At 49.3% G+C, this 19,991-nt stretch overlaps 1 protein-coding gene across 4 annotated transcripts in view; it reads right to left on the bottom strand.

Moving 5' to 3' along the window:
• The window catches only part of Sfi1 (SFI1 centrin binding protein), a 60,746-nt gene that overhangs the window by 12,234 nt on the left and 28,521 nt on the right, over positions 1-19,991 (bottom strand). For all 4 annotated transcript variants that reach the window (XM_037208139.1, XM_037208140.1, XM_037208141.1 and 1 more), the window contains exons 9-17: positions 19,147-19,303; positions 14,226-14,387; positions 12,134-12,204; positions 10,975-11,067; positions 8,630-8,727; positions 6,629-6,695; positions 1,557-1,687; positions 703-784; positions 265-443 (exon numbers count right to left, since the gene is read on the bottom strand). In XM_037208139.1, the coding sequence (XP_037064034.1) occupies positions 265-443; positions 703-784; positions 1,557-1,687; positions 6,629-6,695; positions 8,630-8,727; positions 10,975-11,067; positions 12,134-12,204; positions 14,226-14,387; positions 19,147-19,303 (1,040 nt within the window). The remainder of the gene's footprint in view (positions 1-264; positions 444-702; positions 785-1,556; positions 1,688-6,628; positions 6,696-8,629; positions 8,728-10,974; positions 11,068-12,133; positions 12,205-14,225; positions 14,388-19,146; positions 19,304-19,991) is intronic.

Genomic DNA, 19,991 nt, shown 5'->3' with positions numbered 1-19,991 from the left:
TGCCCACCAGCCAGTGGTCAGTCACCTGAAAATGGGCTCATTCGTTTCTGTGCACCACTGACCGGACGGACGGTCACTTTACACGGTCCCAGGCAGGAAGCAGGGTGTAGCTTCTGAGCGTGTGAGTGCAATGATGGATCCCAGGGTGCTGACCCTGCTTCAGGCTCAATTTCTGGGACCCAGCACTATGGGTGGGCACCTGAAGCTGCTGCCAACGCTGGGGGGTGGGGCAGGGGCGGGGGGCTGGAGGAGAGTGCTGCTCACTCTGTCCTACATCCGTGGGCTCTTCCCCGCCAGACGCAGAAAGCCTTGCTGAGCAGCCGGTTGTGCCGGTGGGCACAGGCCATGGTGTGCCACTCCCGCTCTCGGTGACAGGCTGCTGCCTGCTGCCGCCACATGAACCAGGACCTCCGCAGAAGCTGCTGCTCTGCCTGCAGGATAGCCTGAGGCAGGGTGGGAGGAAACGGTCCAGGAGAGCAGATCAGAGGCTAAAGGAATCCGTGACCAGCAAAGGAAACGCTCCCCGAGCAGCTGCCCGTGAACTGAGGCAGCATCAATGTCCAGACCCTCCCCGGCTCAGCAGCCCCAGGCAGGAGCCTGGCAGGGTGGGCTGGAGTTGGGGCAACTTCCTGAAGAGCAGGCCAGGACCAGTGCTTAAAACAGATCCTCCCCCCAAGAACCCACACAAGGAGAGCTACACACCATTCTCTCGGCCAAGCGGGTTTCTCGATGTTGAAACATCTTCTGCCGCCAGATAGCAAATACTTGCTTCTCTAATGTCTCCCTAAACACAAGCAAATGAGAGACACTGACTGAAAGTCAAGCATTTACAACGAAAGACAAACAGAATTCTAAGAGAGGCTGGTTGGTGAAAGAAATAAGCAAGTTTGGCTCCCTGGGAGCTAAAGAGATACCACTCAGCTCCTTGACCTTTTAACTCTTTGCATGACTGGTTCTAAAACCGTGGTTCTCAGCCTTCCTAATGCTGCCATCCTTGAATACAGTTCCTCATGTTGTGGGGACCCCCAATCATAAAATGATTTTTGTTGCTACTTCATAACTGTAATTTTGCTACTGTTAAGAATCATGATATAAATGTCTGTTTTCCGATGGTCTTGGGCAACCTCTATGGAAGGGTTGTTTGACCCCAAATGGGCCCTGACCCACATGTTGAGAACCACTGTTGGAAAACTTGAAAAGACTGTATCTTACACAATACGAGCGCACTATTTTAGGGGAATCGAATGATGTGAGGCTCCATCAAGGCTCTCCGCACAACACTAACTGGAAACTCATAGTGCTCGCGTAACAAGCGCAGAGGCATAAAACACGAGCTGTTTTGAAAGCACTTGCAAGAAAGATGGCCGAAAGTCTCCCCAGGGGAAGCACTGGCTGATCTGCCCTGCTACATGAGATCCAAAGGCCCTCATTACTGAAAGAAACCCAGAGGAACCAGGGCTGGGATCGGGGAAGCAGTAAAGCAAAGCCAAGGCCTACAGTGGGCAGGGTCAGATCAGGGCCGTCTGTTCCAGACAGAGACAGAGTGCACAACACACCTGTGAAAACGCACTGCTCTTGTGTAGAGGACTCGGCCCTGCTGGTGCCATCGCCAGAGGCTGTACCACACACGGAAGGCAGCAGGCAGCGCTCTCTGCTGGAAATGACCGTCTGCTCTGGCCTGCAGGAACTACAACAAACAGCAACGGCCTTTGTGACTTACTGTTTCAAATGGGTGTTCAGAATCACTCTGGAGATACGATTTCTTCTCATACAAGTAAGAACTGAAGGAAAATGTTTTGCTTGATCTTTGCCAATTCGCTAGGTGAAAAATGTACCATGAGCCAGGAGTGGGGGCGCTTGCCTTTAATCCCAGCACTCAGGACACAGAGGCATGTGGATCTCTGTGAGTTCGAGGCCAACCTGATCTACATAGCCCCCTTCAGGACAGCCAAGACTGAACAGAGAAACCCTGTCTCAAAAACTAACAACCAAAAGCAATAAGAAACACGAAAAGTATCTGTATCTCTAATTGCATGTTGTGTATCTTTCCAGATACAAATCTAGGTAGTCATATATACTTAGACTAAGAAGTATACATATGTGTATGTGTGTTTATCTAAATGAAGCTGGGTATGGTGCATACACCTTTAATCCCAGAACTCTAGGGGCAGAAGCAGGTGGATCTCTGTTGAGTTTTCAGACCAGCCTAGTCTACATAGTAAGTTCAGGCCAGTCTGGTCTACACAGTTGAATCCAGGCCAGCCATGGCTGGACAGTGAGACCCTGTCTCAAACAAAGGGCTGGCTGGAAAGGGCTCAGCAGTTAAAACACCCAGGTTTGGTTCCCAGCACCCACATGATGGTTCACAGTTTGTATCTAGTCCCATCAGATCCTATGCCTTCTTCTGGCCTCTGTGGGCACCAGGCACACCTGTGGCACACAAACATGCAGATAAAACACTCATATACATTTAATAAACAACATTTTTAAAAAAGGAGAAGAAGTCTTGAGGCTAGAGAAGAGCTCAGCAGTTAAGAGCACATGTTGCTCTTCCTGAGGCCCAGGCTCAGTTTCCAGCCTCCTGGTGAGGCAGCTCACAATCCCTGTAATTCCAGGTCCGAGACATCTGACACCTTCTTCTGGCCTACACAGACACTACACCCATGTGCACATACACATACTTTAAAATGTTTTTTAAAAATGAGTCTAGGGGCTGGAGGGATAGTTCAGTGGTTAACAGCATTTGTTGTTCCCACTGAGGACCCAGATTCAGTTCCCAGGACCTTAGTGAGTGGCTCACAACTGTCTATAACTCCAGTTCCAGAGGATCCAACACCCTCTTCTGGCCTCTGTAGGCACTGCACTCATGTGCACATACATGTACACACATACTTATAAACAAAATAATTTTTAAAAAAAGATTCTTAAAAAAGAAGTCTAATATTCATGAACTTATCTTCCCAATTCAGCAACAAATAGATATTTTTTATCATTTTGTATGTTACTTTTTAAAAAAGTTATTTATTTTTATTTCATGTGCATTCCTGTTTTACCTGCATGAAGGTGTCCGATTTCCTGGAACTAGAGTTACAGGCAGTTGTGAGCTGTTATGTGGGTGCTGGGAATTGAACTCTGGTCCTCTGAAAGAGCAGCCAGTACTCTTAACTGCTGAGCCTCTCTCCAGCCCCCATCTGTATGTTACTTTTGCTTGCTTGCTAGTTTGTTTGTTTGTTTTTTGAGACAGGGTCTCTCTATGTAGTCCTGGCTGTCCTGGCTGGGATTAAAGGCATGTACCCTCATGCTTAGTTTTTTTTTAAAAAACATGGTTTTGCTAAGTATTCCAGGCTCACTATATATAGCTCAGACTAGCAGAAACTCCTCCTCCTCCTCTTCCTCCTCCCTCAGTCTCCGGAGTGCTAGAATTACAAGCAGGCACCATAAGTGACAGTAGTAGTAGTAGTAGTAGTATATTGGTAGTAGTAGTGTGTAGCCCTGGCTGTCCAGGAGCTCTCCCTCTAGACCAGGCTGGCCTTGAACTCAGAGATCTACAGGTTCTGGGATTAAAGATGTGTGCCACCATGCCCAGTCATATTACCTTTTTATTTTGTTTTTGTTTTTGTTTTTTGAGACAGGGTTTCTCTGTGCAGCCCTAACTATCCTGGAACTCACTCTGTAGACCAGGCTGGCCTCGAACTCACGAGATCCACCTGCCTTTGCCTCCCGAGTGCTGGGATTAAACGTGTGTGCTACGACCACCTGGCTTACATTACTTTTTAAAGGAAATTCACAATGAAAAATCTTGTGTTTCCCTAAAACAGAAAGAACTGTGCTCCTGTTATAGCTACAGTGTTTTTAGCAAAAGGCTTTTACAGAGCAGGGCCAGGGTGTGCTCTGCTGCTCTCTGACCTGCTCCTCCTCCAGAAGCATCCCACTGTACCACCCCCTGCACCTTCACCCCTGCACCCTCACCCCTACACCATCCCCCTGCACCTTCACCCCTGCACCTTCATCCCCTGCACCTTCACCCCTGCACCTTCACCCCCTGCACCATCCCCCTGCACCTTCACCCCCTGCACCTTCACCCCCTGCACCATCCCCCTGCACCTTCACCCCCTGCACCTTCACCCCTACACCATCCTGCTGCATCTTCACCCCTGCACCTTCACCCCCTGCACCTTTACCCCTACACCATCCTGCTGCATCTTCACCCCTGCACCTTCACCCCCTGCACCTTCATCCCTGCACCTTCACCCCTGCACCTTCACCCCTACACCTTCACCCCTGCACCTTCACCCCTACACCATCCTGCTGCATCTTCACCCCCTGCACCTTCACCCCCTGCACCTTCACCCCTACACCATCCCGCTGCATCTTCACCCCTACACCTTCACCCCCTGCACCTTCACCCCCTGCACCTTCACCCCTACACCTTCACCCCTGCACCTTCATCCCCCTGCACCTTTCCCCTGCACCATCCTGGCCATCATGGAGACTCTTCTCTTTTTGGTTTGTTTCCTTGAGACAGGATATAGCCTAGGATGGTCTCACACTCACTAGTGCTAGAATTACAGGCAAGTAAGCTCTCTTTTTCAAATTACATCTTTTTTTGTTTGTTGCTGTTGTTTGTAGCCCAGGCTGGTCAACTGAGGATGACCTTGAACTTCTGACCCTTCCGTCTCTACCGCCCAAGTGCTAGGATGGCAGTATGAACCAGCATACCAGGCTTTTTTTAAGGTTGTCTCACAATGCAGCCTGAGTTGGTCTGAACCTCACTATTCAAATGGCCTTGAACTTGGCAGCAATCCTGAACCTCCGCCTCTGGGGTGCTGGCATTACAGGTGTCACCACACCCAGCTTCCAGATGACCCCCGAAGCATTCTGATGGCAAAGACAGCTCATTCATGCACACCGGTGAGCACATGCCGGGCTAGGACAGACAGGCCATACCCTGAAGAAGCTACAGGCTAGCCACGTGTGATAGCACTCCTTTAAACCCCACACTCAGAAAGCAGAGGCAGGAGGATCTCTGTGAGTCCAAGGCCAGCCTGGTCTTCACAGCGAGTTCCAGGACAGCCAGGGATACGCAGAGAAACCCTGTCTCAGAAAGAACAACAAAGGAGAAAGCAGCAGCAGCTGCAGGCTATCGGGAAAGAAGGGCCAGCACACAGCTGTGTTAACGGTCTGATTAATTACACAGGCAGAGAGAGGGAGCACGGGAGAGGGAGCACCTCGGCTGACGGGGTGAGGGAGCACCTCAGCTGACGGGGTGGGGGGCTGCAGAGGACTACAGGTACAGCACGGGTGAGGGAGCACCTCGGCTGACGGGGTGGTGTGAGGGAGCACCTCGGCTGACGGGGTGGTGTGAGGGAGCACCTCGGCTGACGGGGTGGTGTGAGGGAGCACCTCGGCTGACGGGGTGGAGGGCTGCAGAGGACGACAGGTACAGCAAAGGGCAGAAGCCCACAGAACATTCAGGAACGACAGGGGGCAGCTATGGAGACAGAGATGGGCTAAGAAGCGTCTGTGCACTGAGCTCCCAATTCCCATTCACCCCACAACTGAGAAAGCGGCCCAAGTGGGTCAGTCCGACTGTGGCAGCCGATGATGTGGGGGTGGGGGGTGGGACAATGACGCAGGAAATCAAGTGAGGGAGTTTAGTCCGTGCCATCCTCTTCCTCACCGCCAAGGATGGCCGAGCACGGGCACTCTCCGTGACAATGTCATCAATGACCAACATCTCTATTGGAGTCAATCTGGATCAGTATCTTCCTTCCATCTAGGGGCTGAAGAGGTGACTGCTGGCAGGACCTGCCCTTTGAGGCTTGGTTCTTGGTATTCACATCAAGCAACTTAAAACCAGCTTGTTACTCCTGCCCTAAGGGATCATCTGGCCTTGTGGTCACCTGCAAATGTCACACATCTCTCTCTCTCTCTCACACACACACACACACACACACACACACACACACACACACACACACACCTTTTATTTAAAAGTCTTCATTTAGCATTCCAGACACCCTGGCTGAAGGAAGGCTGAGGGAGCAGGAATTCTATACCCTCAGTACAGGAACAGGGCCTAAGGCAAAGCTGGTGTGCGGCAGGCATCTCTTTCGTGGGGGCCAGGCAGGGCGGCACACTCCATAACCCCAGCACTTTGGGGAATGAGACAGGCGGGTGCCGGACAGTTCAGAAAACAAATGGGAGTCGGGCGGTGGTGGCGCACGCCTTTAATCCCAGCACTCGGGAGGCGGAGGCAGGCGAATCTCTGTGAGTTCGAGGCCAGCCTGGGCTACAGAGTGAGATCCAGGGCAGGCACCAAAACTATACAGGGAAACCCTGTCTGGAAAAAACCAAAAAAAGAAAAAAGAAAAAGAAAAGAAAACAAATGGCTGTGAGTGGAGACCTGAAGGGTGGGAAGAGCCCTCCTGACAGCACCTGTGTCTTCCAGCAATGAAGGAATGGGAGCTGGTCAACCTCCACCACCAGTGAAGGCTGGAGGAAACCCCTCCAAGCACAACACCCGAGGCAGAGCCAGGTCTCCTGGCACACGCCCGTCCCAAGCCTCTTCCCAGAGCCAGCGAGCCCACAGCAGGAGCAGAGCGGCCTGCTTCGGTGTGCTCCGTACCTGCTGGCGTCTTCTCTGGTGCACATATTGTAACCACATTCTGACACACTTGCGGAGGACTGTCATCCTGGAACAGAACACAAAAAAAAAACATAGAACTGTGTGTTGGCACTGTCGGGTGTCAAGCTGTAAGACTGTACTGTTCTCAAGGCAGCTGCTTCTGGGTACGGTCACTTCCTGGGGGTTCAGAGCACCCCACCGGCTTACTGCTTTCATCCTTGGAGAGAGGAAAGTGAAGGACTTACTAACGTGCAGCTATCATCTTCTGATCCTGGGCTTTGGCTGGCTTTAACCTTCCAGCACTTTCTTGGGGTCTGCTTAGCTGAATCTGTGCAGGGCTTCAGCTGTGGTAGGCAAGTGCCTATTGCTAAGCTACACTCCAACCCTGGCAACTCACTGGGAACCTAGTTAGCGCGCCAAGCACAGGGTGTCTAGGACTTAGGAAAGGAAACCTCCGGGCACCCTAACTTCCTGGAGTCACGGCATGTAGTAATACTGAGTGTGATTCTAACATGCTTGGCTTTGTAAAGCAGGATTTAGAATAATAACACATCTTGACAACTCTGAGTCCTTTTTTTTTTTTTTTTTTTATTTTGGTCTTTCTAAATTTTATGTGTGTAAGTGTTTGCCTGCGTGTATGTATGTACACCACGTTATCTGGTGCCCATAGAAAGCACTGGGTCCCCTGGAACTGGAGTTACAGATGGTTGTGAGCTGCAATGTATGTGCATTCTGGGAACTGAACCTGGGTCCTCTGGAAAAACAGCCAGTGCTCTTCAATACTGAGTCATCTCTCCAGCCCCAGTTAGGATTCTTATTGACTCATTGAAACTATGCTCTGGAGCTGGGGACAAAGTTCTGTGGTAGAACGCCTGCTTGCCATGTGAAAAGCACTGGGCTGGATCCCTAGGACAGTAAGTAAATAAATAATAAAAAGCCACAACTTGACCAGTAACTGATGACATTGGGAGGCATAGAAGGAAAAGGAGTCAAGACAGAATTTAGCAAAGTTTATTTTCTTTTTTCACTTTCTTTCTATATATTTTTAATTTTTCTTCATAGATATTTACTTAAAAATAAATGTATTTTCCAGGCAGTGGTGGCACATTCCTTTAATCCCAGCACTTGGGAGGCAGAGGCAGGCGATCTCTGAGTTCGAGTCCAGTCTGATCTACAGAGCGAGTTCAAGGACAGCCAGGGCTACACAGAGAAACCCTGTCTTGAAAAACCAAAATAAGCAAATAAAGAGATGTCTGTAACAGGATGGCTTGCTCTAAACAATCGAGAACCTTCCCCATTTCAAGGAAGACCCAGCCCCAAACAGCGTCCTAGCATGACCTTTTACAGTAAAAATTCACAGGGTCTTTTTACAAATCTTTTGCTGCAGTGCAGGGGTTCAAACTCGCCTTGTCTACGCTAAGCAAGCACTTTGCACTGAGCTACATGGCCAGCTCAATGGACGAGCACCAAAAGGCCTGCAGAATGGGGGCGGGGCAGGGATCAGACAGGCACACGCGGTAATGGACAGGATCCAGTGTGACCTGCATCATCCCACCTCCGTGTGACCTGCCCAGAGCAAACCACACCCATGAGCCATTACTTTACAGTGGGCCCTTCACCAGGATAGGCCCTTTGGTGTTTTGCTTGCTTGTTTTCTATGTTTTATCCAGGCGACAGTCCTGTGCAAGTGTGTCAGATAAGTGTGGTTATGATGTGTGCACAAGAGAAAATGCAAGCAGAGAGATTCACAGGTCTCACTGTGCAGCCCTGGCTATCCTAGAACTTGCTGTGTAGACCAGGCTGGCCTTGAACTCAGAGAGATCCACTTGCCTCTGCTTCCCGAGTACTAAGATTAAGGGCATGGTCCACACCTGGCAGAAAGGCCTTTCTGAGTCTGAGAAACTGACTCAGGCCAGAGTTGTCACTTGTTCCTGGAAAACCCTACGTCAAAATCACCAGGTGTCCCTAGAGTGTCCAAGGCGGAATCAGTCGAGTTCCTACCTGTAGTGGCTCCAGGCTGCATGCAGCGAGGGAGGCTGAACCCTCTCCTCCCTCTGCTCAATTCGAGACTGCCAGAGGTTCCAGAACCGGCGAAGCAGCTGCAGAATGACAGGTAGAAAACAAGAGTCCCAGAGTGAGAAGTGGGAGGAGGCCTTAGTGAATCCCTGACCCCACAGGGCTCTGCCTCACTCGGGAGCAGTCCACTCACAGCGTGGACCTAGGGAGCCATCGCTGGGCCAGTAGAAAAGGCACTTCTGGTAGACAGACAGCTACATGAAAACAGAAAGTCTGGGTACCACAGAAGACATTTTTTTTTTTTTTTTGAGACAGGGTCTCACTATGCAGCCCAGGCTTAAACTCATGGTCCCCTTGCGGCCATCTCCTAAGTGCTGTGACTACAAGCATTCTACTGTCCCACTCAGCAGACAACAGCATTTTTCAAAGTCATTTTAGAAATTAAAACTCTTGATATATTGGCACCTAGGAAGCTGCTGTCAAAGTGTTCAATTTCCATCTCTAAGCCTCTGGGTCTACTGTCTAGTTTATAAGAACTACACAGAATAAAGGAAAATTAAATGATATAAAAAACAATGAGCCAGGCATGGTGGCACACACTTTCAATTCCAGCACTCGTGAGGCAGAGGCAGGCGGATCTCTCTGAGTTCAAGGCCAGCCTGGTCTACAGAGTGAGTTCCAGGATAGCCAGGGCTACACAGAGAAACCCTGTCTCAAATAAACAAACAAACAACAGGCATATTGAGAATAAGGATCATAATAAAAACAACTGGCCTGATCTCTTCAAAGACCTAAGGTCACTGTCAAGAAAGAGGGACAGATTGTGCTAAATGAAATAAGCCAGACACAAAAGAACAAATAGTTGCGATTCTCCTAGGAAGTCTCCAAAACATGGAATTGACAGAGACAGGAAGCAGCTGCCAACAGCTGGAGGGAAGAACAGTGGACCTGGTGTTTCATGGCTGCAGTGCAAATCTGGCAGTGTTTTGGGAAGAGTCAGTGAAGCTCTGGCTGGCCTAGAACTTGCTATCGAGATAATAAAAGTTTGGTCCAGCAAGATGTTGAAGTGGGTAAAGACACTTGTCATTCTGGGCGGTGGTGGCGCACCCCTTTAATCCCAACACTTGGGAGTCAGAGCCAGGTGGATCTCCATGAGTTCAAGTCCAGCCTGGTCTAAAAAGCAAGATCCAGGACAGGCACCAAAACTACACAGATAAACCCTGTCTCGAAAATAAATAAATAAATAACAATAAAAAAAAACTAGGGACTAGAGAGACGACTCAGCAGTTAAGTGCACTTGCTGATTTTTTTAGAAGACCAGAGTTTGGTTCCCAGCACCGACATCAGGTGGCTCACAAGAGCCTGAAACTCCAGCTCCAGAGAATCGGAGACTTAAATCAGAAAGCTCAGATTATGGCTCGGGAGGATGTTGCTCTAGGTGAGATGCTGAGGAGACACCATCATTGGGGCACAGCAGTGGGTTCTGTTGGGGGGGTGGTGGTGAGGAAATGGAGACAGTTCTGAGTTATACAGAAAGACGGGACTCAGACACACAAAGGGGTAACAACAAAGTGTGCCACACGAGCCCCAATCAAATCCTAATTCGAAAAGACATTTGGAGGGGCAACTGTGAAAACCTGAAAATGACCTCGATGGTGGTAGAATACTGCTGTTAATTTTGTTAGGGATCATAAAGATCTGTGGTATATAGAAAACTGCTTGTTTGGGGTTGGTGCATACTGAAGTATTTAAGTGTTTATAACTTACTTGGAAATTTTCTGGGAGAAAATTTGGAGCAAATATTAATGAATGTTGAGTCTAGGCAGTATATAGATCATTATACTAATTCTATTTTACTGTGTGCTTAATCACTAAAAAAAGAAAAAAGAAAAAGAAAAAAAAAAAAGAAACCTATATTCAAAAACAAACCAATGAAGAGAGCCATTGCCCTTGGTAAATAAACACAGGACTCAGCAGGATTTCTATTACCCTAGTCAGGGTGAAAAGTACATTATCATCTAGCCAAGTACTAATTTTCTTAGCAGACTGGAGTGCGGTAGGTGAGTGGGGAGCCCTAAAAAAGGCTAAAACAAATTTTTCTATTAGCAGGTGCAGACTAACAAAGACAATTGGCATTATTATTTTGGAGTCTAAAATCTAATGAAGTGCCATGCACAGTAGTACACACATATAACTCTAGGACTCAGGAGGACTGTGAATTCAAGACCAGCCCAGACTATATAGTGAGTTCGAGGTCCATCTGAGCTAACCACACAGCAAGACCCTGTTTTTTTTTTTTTTTTTTTTTTTTTTGGGGGGGGGGTTCTCACCATGGTGTCACAAAGCTGGTGAGCAAGGTTCCTTCTTATTCGCCAGAGACGGGCCTGGACCACATTGTCTTTGAAGGCCCGAAAGCAAGAACGCTGCCCACAGAAACAACACAGGGTTATTAGAAGCATCGGCGTCTGTAGACATGGCATCTGTAGACGTGTGAACGAGGAAAGCAGCAGCGGATGCCAGGTTCGCTCAGGGTCGCTCCATCTTGCTGGGGCTTCTCTCCCTTGCCCCTAATAGAACGAACCTACCGAGCTCTCAGCGACACGCCCTCGACTCTGAACAGGAGACTGATTCCCCGTGACCCATGCCTTTAGTCCCAGACTTGGGAGCCACCTAAGAGTTAATGTGTATGTTCATTTGCATAATTATGAATGTGGCTTGCCAGAATAAACTAGGATGAATCTGTGATGGCTGGTACTTATTGTCACCTTGACAGAATCTAGGACTCTCTGGGATCAGGCCTCTGGTCCTGCCTATTGGGGGTTGTTTCACTGAATTAACCTGAGTGTAAAGACCCACTTCACTTCTGGCTGGGACCCAGGATGTAGAGCAGGGGAGCTGAGTAATAGAACCAATTGTTTCGAGCTCTTGCTGCCTCGACAGACTGTACCTTCAACTATGTGTTTAAATGAATTCTGTTCATCTCTGAGTGGCTTTTACTGGATATTTTATCACGGCAACAGAAAGACACTATGACAGAATCCTTGGGGCCACATCCCCAGTTCTGTCACACATCTTATCGAAGCAAAGCTCCAGAGTGAAGAGGTTGGACTGGGCTGGGGATTACATACTGTGTTCTCTGGGACACCAGAGGCTCCTAAAGTCTCTGAAGGCCAGTTCCTGAGGTGGGGGCAGCCCACAGGACGGGAACCAACTCTGCAGACCTTGATTCAGGCTTAGGATCAAGACTTCTGCCTGTGTTACACATTAGGTCTCTGCCACTCACAAGAGGCTAATTGTAAAAACCCCAGGATCAGACCCCTCCGAGGTCCCTTTACAACTCCACATCCCTGGCTCCACCCATTTCTCTCTCAGTTTCAAGATTCCAACACAGACTATAGCTAACTCAGAGCTGGCTGCACTCAGGGCTAGTATGGGGCAGGAGTCCTGAACGAATGCCTCCATGGCTGCCCTGGACCCTGGTCCTCTTACCAGGAGGTAGCGCTGGTGGTGTTCTGCTGCTGCTGCATGCTGGGCAGTCTCTTCCGCCTGCAGAAGCATGTCTGCCAAGAATTCCGTTAAGGCCGCCAGTCTAACAAGGCTTCTGGCCCAACACAATATGTATACTTCCTGTGAGCCACCTAAAGGGCATGCTCTCAGCATAACAGGCCTGCGAGGCAGGCTGATGACCACCTCTTGTTTCCTGGTGATCCAGGGAAGTGCAGGGGAGTTCTATCAAAGAGCCATGTTGTGCCTCTATCCTCCCGATGCCCACTTGATGAAAGACAGTCTGAGCTAACCTGCCCCCGAGTTCAATAAGCATTAGGAATCATCACTGGCAAGCGGAACTTGATTGGCATCACAGTCCAGTCAGATGACTGAGCTGGGAGCCTCAGTTCTCTTCAGACCTTTTCTCCTCTCACAATCCTCATGTACTCAGCTAACAACCCATGTGCTCTGCTCCCGAACCTTCTCTCACGGCCTGCTTCTCTCCTGTCCAATCATCTGATTTGTCCCTCACATGACTCCTCACACAGCCAGTCTCTCTGGGCAAGTCTCTCTCCTCTAATCTAGGACCATCTTCCATTTTAAAAAATTTCAAATTACATACATCTGTGTTTGTATACATGTATGTGCCATGGTGACGGCCAGAGGACAACTTGCAGGAGTCTGCTCCTTCCTTCTACCAAGGGGGTTCCAAGGCGCAAACTCAGGTCACGAGGTTTGGCAGTGGGCTATCTCACTGGCCCTAAAACCTCTTCTCTAAAGCACAAATTCAAGTGCATTGATTCTTATGAAAACTCCTGAAGCCCTCATGCCATCAAGATAAGGAGCAAATCCATGAGTGTGGCACACAAGGCTCTATGAGAGGTCCCCAGACTACGCTGACCCTCCCATGAGCCATATTCACCATGAGACAGGGTCTTTCTGTATAACCCTGGCTGTCCTAGAACTCATTCTGTAGACCAGGTTGGCCTCCAACTCAGAGATCTGCCTACCTCTGCCTCCAGAGTGCTGGGATTGAAGGTGTGAGACACTACCACTGGGCACCTTTTACTTTAAAAAACAAGTAAGTCTGAGATAGGGTCTGGATTGGTAGTCAGGCTGGTCTTACATTTAAGGTCCTTCTGCCTCACGGTGTCTGAGTGCTGGGCACATGGGCATGGTTCTGGTATAAGCCTTTAGGAGCTCTATCACACCACACTGTCAAGACCAGTTTTCTTATCTGTTTTCCCACTGGACAAGGAGCCCTGTGAGTCTTTGGTTTCGCTCAGGTGCTGGTTAGTTTTTCTGTAAGTCTGACCCAGCCAGAATCATTTGGGGAAAAGGGACTCAACTTAGAAAGTGCCTCCATCAGATTGACCTGTATCAAGTCCATGGGGCACATTCTTGACTAATGACTGATGTGGTAGGGCCCAGTCCACTGTGAGTAGTGCCAACACTGAGCAAATGGTCCTAGGTTGTTTAAGAAGCAGGCTGAGGCCAGGCCATGGTGGCACAGGCCTTTAATCCCAGCACTCAGGAGGCAGAGCCAGGTGGATCTCTGTGAGTTCGAGGCCAGCCTGGTCTACAAAGCGTGATCCAGGACCAGCACCAGAATTACACAAAGAAACCCTGTCTCAGAAAAGAAGAAGAAGGAGAAGGAGAAGGAGAAGGAGAAGGAGAAGGAGAAGGAGAAGGAGAAGGAGAAGGAGAAGGAGAAGGAGAAGGAGAAGGAGAAGGAGAAGGAGAAGGAGAAGGAGAAGAAGCAGGCTGAGCAAGCCTTGGAGAGCAAACCAGTGAGCATCGCTCCTCTGCTTCCGTTCCTGCCTGGAGTTCTAGCCCAGCTTCTCTTCAGGATGGAGTGTAAGCTGTCAGGTGAGACAAGGGCTCGCCTCTCCAGCTGCTGTGGGTCATAATGTTTATCAGAAACCTACCCAAGACCCCAGATACAAGAACTTGAGCTGGAGTCAACATGAATCAAGACTTGCATGGACAAATGTAAGGATGGGTATCTGAGGTATCCAGATGCTCACACTGTGGACATCCTGGTGGGGGTTGGCTGGTGGGGGGGGGGTGCTGAATGGGATAGTACAAAGGATACAGTGCTTCCAGTGTGCAAAGGCCCTCCGCAGGGCCATCTTCTTGGCCAGCTTCTCCACCAAGGCCTGGTGGGCAGACAAGCTCTGCCTCCACTCCCAGGCCCACTGCCAGTCACAGAAACGTATCTGGAGCACGGTGACGCGGTGGAACTGTACAGCCATCTCTGCAACCGAGAAATAACTCTCGGGTACTGCTCCCCCGCAGCAGGGAGAGGACTCGGAGGCTGGACCTGCTCCCCCACAGCAGGGAGAGGACTCGGAGGCTGGACCTGCTCCCCCCCAGCAGGGAGAGGACTCGGAGGCTGGACCTGCTCCCCCACAGCGGGGAAAGGACTCGGAGGCTGGACCTGCTCCCCCACAGCAGGGAGAGGACTCGGAGGCTGGACCTGCTCCCCCGCAGCAGGGAGAGGACTCGGGAGGCTGGACCTGCTCCCCACAGCAGGGAGAGGACATGGAGGCTGGACCTGCTCCCCTGCAGCAGGGAGAGGACTCAGAGGCTGGACCTGCTCCCCTGCAGCAGGGAGAGGACTCAGAGGCTGGACCTGCTCCCCCGCAGCACGGAGAGGACTCAGAGGCTGGACCTGCTCCCCACAGCAGGGAGAGGACATGGAGGCTGGACCTGCTCCCCCACAGCAGAGAGAGGACTCAGAGGCTGGACCTGCTCCCCACAGCAGGGAGAGGACATGGAGGCTGGACCCAAGAGCACTCCCACGGAGAATCCTTATTAAAGATTTTAGGTGGACAGCATAACTCAGTGAGAAAGTACGTGCTTTATCATGGGAGCATGTGAGGCTCCTTTGGTCCAACACCAAACACCACAACACAAAAGAGTTGTCTAGACACTAGGTCATTGAACCTCTAGAATTACTTTTTTCTCCAAGAAAAAAGTTCTGTGTGTTTAGGGAAGTGTGATGGATAAATGGTTGCCAACTTCACATACCTGGGAAGAGGGAACTGGTTGACTGTCTTCATCAAATTGGACTGTGGCATGTCTGTGAGGCCACTGGTTCTGTTTTGTTTTGAACTAGTAACTGGTTGATACAGGAGGGCCAGTCCATTGTGAGCAGTACCATCCCTGAGCAGGTGGGCCTGGGCCTTATGAGACAGGTAACTGAGTAAGGCAGCAGGAAGGGGGTAGGCCAGTAAACAGCACTCCTCCATAGTCTCTGCTTAGTTACAGCCTCCGGGTTCCTGCCTTGACTTCCCTCAATAATACAGACTGTGAACTATAAGCCAAATAAACACTTTCTTTTATCAAGTTGGTTTGGTCAGAGTTTAATCACAGCAACAAACACCAACCAATAAGAGAAGAACATGCAACAGAATATTTTCTCCCCAAGGGCTGAGGCTTCTAGTTAGCTGCTGATATGCAAGAATGATAGCGGACACTTTCAAAGACACTGTTTGATTTCTGCCTCTACTTGGAGGTTCCTAGATAGAACCAGTCTCCAAGTACACACCACAGCACTCCAGTGATCATGTGATCGTGCTGGCAAAGGACCTCCTGAGCTTTCAGGCATGCTGACCCCAGCTGCCAGACAGACAGCTTTCCAACATTAATCAGCTGATGGCTGGGAAACTGAGACCTCCAAAGTAGGCTGAGGCATGTGATTAAAGATCATCGAGCTAAACAGCCTAAAAGTCTTTGCTTGCCAGCCTTGGGCAACTGTAGAGTTGGTCTACCACCGCTGTACTCCAACAGACAGGAGGGAAATGGGATTCACGTGGACAAAGGTCTGAGAGCCGAACCTGCGGTGTGCTCCAGAGTTTGATTCACTTCTCTGTAAACTCGATAAGCTTGCTTACAAAAAGCATCAGTGATCATGCTCCTAGGTGACCTAGACCAGCAGGCTGTTCTCAGTGACAGGGTCCTAAGGAGGAGGAGCCAGGAGATGAGACGGCAAAGGAGACAGGACCGCTGTGGTCAGGAGGTTTTGCCTAAGCAGGTCTTATGCCAAGCGCCTTCCTGATTTTAGAAGGGAAAGCCTTGGGCCGATCTAGTCCTCAACACTAGGGGTTATTAACTCTAAAACTTTTTGAGAAACTAACCACAGTGATAGCATCTGTGAGAATCCCAAAGTGCCAAACTTTTCACAGAATCTGTGATATGCTCTTTTTTTTTCTTTCCTTTTCACTTAACAACATCCAAAAAGATTTCAGTATCACAAATTCTATGCATTTGCCTAAGGGAGGACAAATTCAAATAATCCAAGTATGTATTGAGGGCTGGGCTGATCCAAGGTGTTTCCTGAGGCCATGATGTATAGAGAAGGAACAGAGTTCCTTGTCTAGAATCAAAAACACGGTGGCAGAGCCAGTAATGGGCTGAGGTCAGGGCCTTGTGGGAGCTGTGGCTTCAGATCCTGGGAACCCAACTCTTCCCACCATAGAGTGCTGTGGTTAGCAGTCCTAGGCCACTGTGTGTAGAATATAAGTTAAAGATGTGTTACGTTTGTTTATGCTGTGGAATATTTGTTTAATGACAGAAAGATGTGTTGCATTCTTTTATGTTGTGTTTGTTTAACTCTGTGAAGCTGTGTTATACTTTGCCTGTCTAAAATATCTGATTGGTCTAATAAAGAGCTGAACAGCCAATAGCTAGTCAGGAGAAAGGATAGACGGGGCAAGCAGGCAGAAATAAAAAAAAAAACAGAGCCTGGTGTTGGTGGCGCACGCCTTTAATCCCAGCACTCGGGAGGCAGAGCCAGGCGGATCTTTGTGAGTTCAAGGCCAGCCTGGCTACAGAGTGAGTTCCAGGACAGGCTCCAAAGCTACACAGAGAAACCCTGTCTTGAAAACTCAAGGGGAAAAAAAACAGGTGGAGAAATCTGGGAAGAAAAGATTGAGGAGCAAGAAAGAGGAAGTGAGGAAGACTCCAAGGGCCAGCCACCCAGCTTCACAGCAAGCCATGGACAAAGAAGGTATACGGAAATAGAGAAAGATAAAAGTCCAGAGGCAAAAGATAGGACAATTTAAGGAAAGCTGGTTAGAAACAAGCCAAGCTAAAGCCGGGCATTTATAAGAAAGAATAAGCCTCTGTGTATGTATTTGGGAGCTGGGTGGTGGGCCCCACAAAACAGTCAAAGAGTAGAAACACAACCAGCTACAACTGTGTGCTTTATCTGCGATGCTCTTGAGACGCCCTGGGCTTCCCGTATGCAACACTGCTTGATTAGCTTCCTACTTAGTCCCATCATACGACAGATTCTGCCGGCTTTGTCTCATTTCTCCCATGGAAATAGTCTATCAGATGCTATACTTCTTTTTTTTTTTTTTTTTTTTTTTTTTTTTTTTTTTTTTTTTTTGGTTTTTCGAGACAGGGTTTCTCTGTGTAGCTTTGCGCCTTTTCCTGGAACTCACTTGGTAGCCCAGGCTGGCCTCGAACTCACAGAGATCCGCCTGGCTCTGCCTCCCGAGTGCTGGGATTAAAGGCGTGCGCCACCACCACCCGGCCTATACTTCTTAATAAGCTTGCTTGGCTAAAACATAACTTGTGCAAGACCTCCTGACTCCCCCTGTTTTATCTTCTCATCTCCTGGCCACCTCTCACTTAGGACGCTGTCACTGACGAAAGGCCTGCTGGTCCAGGACGAGTACCTATCAACAGGAAATGGCTAAGCAAAGGACCCATGTGACAGCTGGGCATGGTGGTGCACACCTGCAATCCCAGCACTCGGGAGGCAGAGGCAGACGAGTCTCTGTGGGCTCAAGGCCAGTGAGGACTACATAGTAAGTCCCGTCAGGACTACACGGCAATATCCTGTCTCCAAACAAGCAAACCAAATACAAACCCATCTGTGTCATCTTTGCCTCGAGAGCTCTGCCGCCTCAGTGCCCCACTCCTGAATGCAGGCCTGCTCAAGGACCTCCACCCGCTCCTGAACTCACTAGGAAGGGACTCTCCAGCTCGAGTGCTCTTCAGCCGGAGACACCGGCCAACAGGAGCCTTGCTCGGCTCCGCAGTCTCCCATCTCACTCTCACTCAGCGCCATTTCTAGGGACATCAGCACAGCAGCCAGGTTCATGAGGGCTGGGCTGACACTCGGGGTGGCTGGCTCTGGGCTGAATTGGCACTATTTGGGGAGCCTCATCACTGGTTAAGCCAGGAACTCTTCTCTGAAGCACCAGTTCTCCTACATAATTCTGGGCTTTGCCTTTCTGGGGCCTGGGGGCTCTTTTGCTAAAGGTGGCACCCTCTTCGCCATGTGAAGTAGCTGTCTCCACACCACCTGACACAGCCCATCCTCCCCTGTCTCTTCTACCTTGTATGTCCCTTTTCCTGTACCGTCCCATGACGTCAGGGAAAGTGACTGGCACAGGGTTTGACAGAGAAGATAAAAAAATATTGTATTAATAAGACAAAAAAGACGTTATTCTAAAAATGCAAATAATCATTAAAACTAGCAGTCTTGATAAAGCTGAAATACAATGTAAAAACAAGCACAATAAACTGTAGATATCATCATACTCATCACAATATGAACAGGTCCATTTGAAATATATAAAATAATCAATACATTAAGACTATTTGAATAGAAGTTAGGCATATTAGTAAAAGCCAGGAGGAAATAAATGAGAACCAAGATGATATACTTTTCTACTAAATTTCTTGTCCTTAAAACTGTGGTGTACGCTGGGCGGTGGTGGCGAACACCTTCAATCCCAGCACTGGGGAGGGGAGGAGGGGGGCAGAGGCAGGCGGATCTTTGTGAGTTCGAGGCCAGCCTGGTCTACAGAGCAAGATCCAGGAAAGGCACAAAGCTACACAGAGAAACCCTGTTTCGAAAAACCAAAAAAACAAAAACAACAACAACAAAAAAAACCCTGTGGTGTAATGCCTTCTGTTTCCTCTTCATGGAGGGTCTCAGGCAATGGGGAGAGGGGTCAGAGCAGCCAGGCTCGGGAGCCCAGCTTCCCACTCACCGTTCTGCCATCTCTTCGCCCTGCGGATATGGAGGTACTGAAGCCAGGCCTTCAAAGATCTCTGTTTCTGCCGGCGCTGATGGTGTCTCACAGCACTGACCACCTTCCACCTTTCCCGATGGCTATTTAGGAGCTGTTCTTGCCATCGTGACCAAGCCTGAAAAGACCAGACCAAGAATTCAATGTCCTTCTCAGCCACACAGTGAGTTTGAGGCCACCCTGGGCTACATGAGATCCTGCCTCAAACAAAATAAAACAAACTTTGGGGGGGGGGGATAAATTACAAATAAAAAAATAAAGAGAAGTTGTAAAAAGTAATTTGCAGCTGGGTGAGGGTGGTGCACACCTTTGATCCCAGCATTCAGGAAGCAGAGGCAAGTGGATCCATGACGGAGTGAGTTCTGTGACAGCCAGAGCTACATAGAGAAACCCTGTCTTGGTGACGGGGGTGGGGTGGGGATGGAGAAGTAATTGCAAGTACATGATGGAGTTCAGCATAAAGCTTTTGAGCTCAGCTACACTGGTGGACTAACCGAGGGAAGACATGGAGTTGTTATATATACAAGGGATGAAGTGGAGATTACATGCTAGGGGAACATCAAAGGAAGATGAGTCAGATGGGAAGAAGACTGATGTCAACAGCTGTTGTTTTACATTTCTATGACAGCTCCATGCAACCATAGATAATAAAAACTTTGTCTTAAAAAAGGGATGATGGGGGGGGCAGAGAGATTGCTCAAGGGTTGTTACTCTTACAGAGGACCCAGGTTCAGTTCCCAGCACCCACAAAATGGCTCAAAACCATCTGTAAGTCCAGTTCCAGGGGATCTGACACCCTCTTCTGT

This window comes from Peromyscus leucopus, chromosome 7 (assembly GCF_004664715.2).
Source record: "Peromyscus leucopus breed LL Stock chromosome 7, UCI_PerLeu_2.1, whole genome shotgun sequence".
Classification (NCBI taxonomy): Eukaryota; Metazoa; Chordata; class Mammalia; order Rodentia; family Cricetidae; genus Peromyscus; species Peromyscus leucopus.
This window is presented reverse-complemented; position numbering and strand designations above follow the sequence as displayed.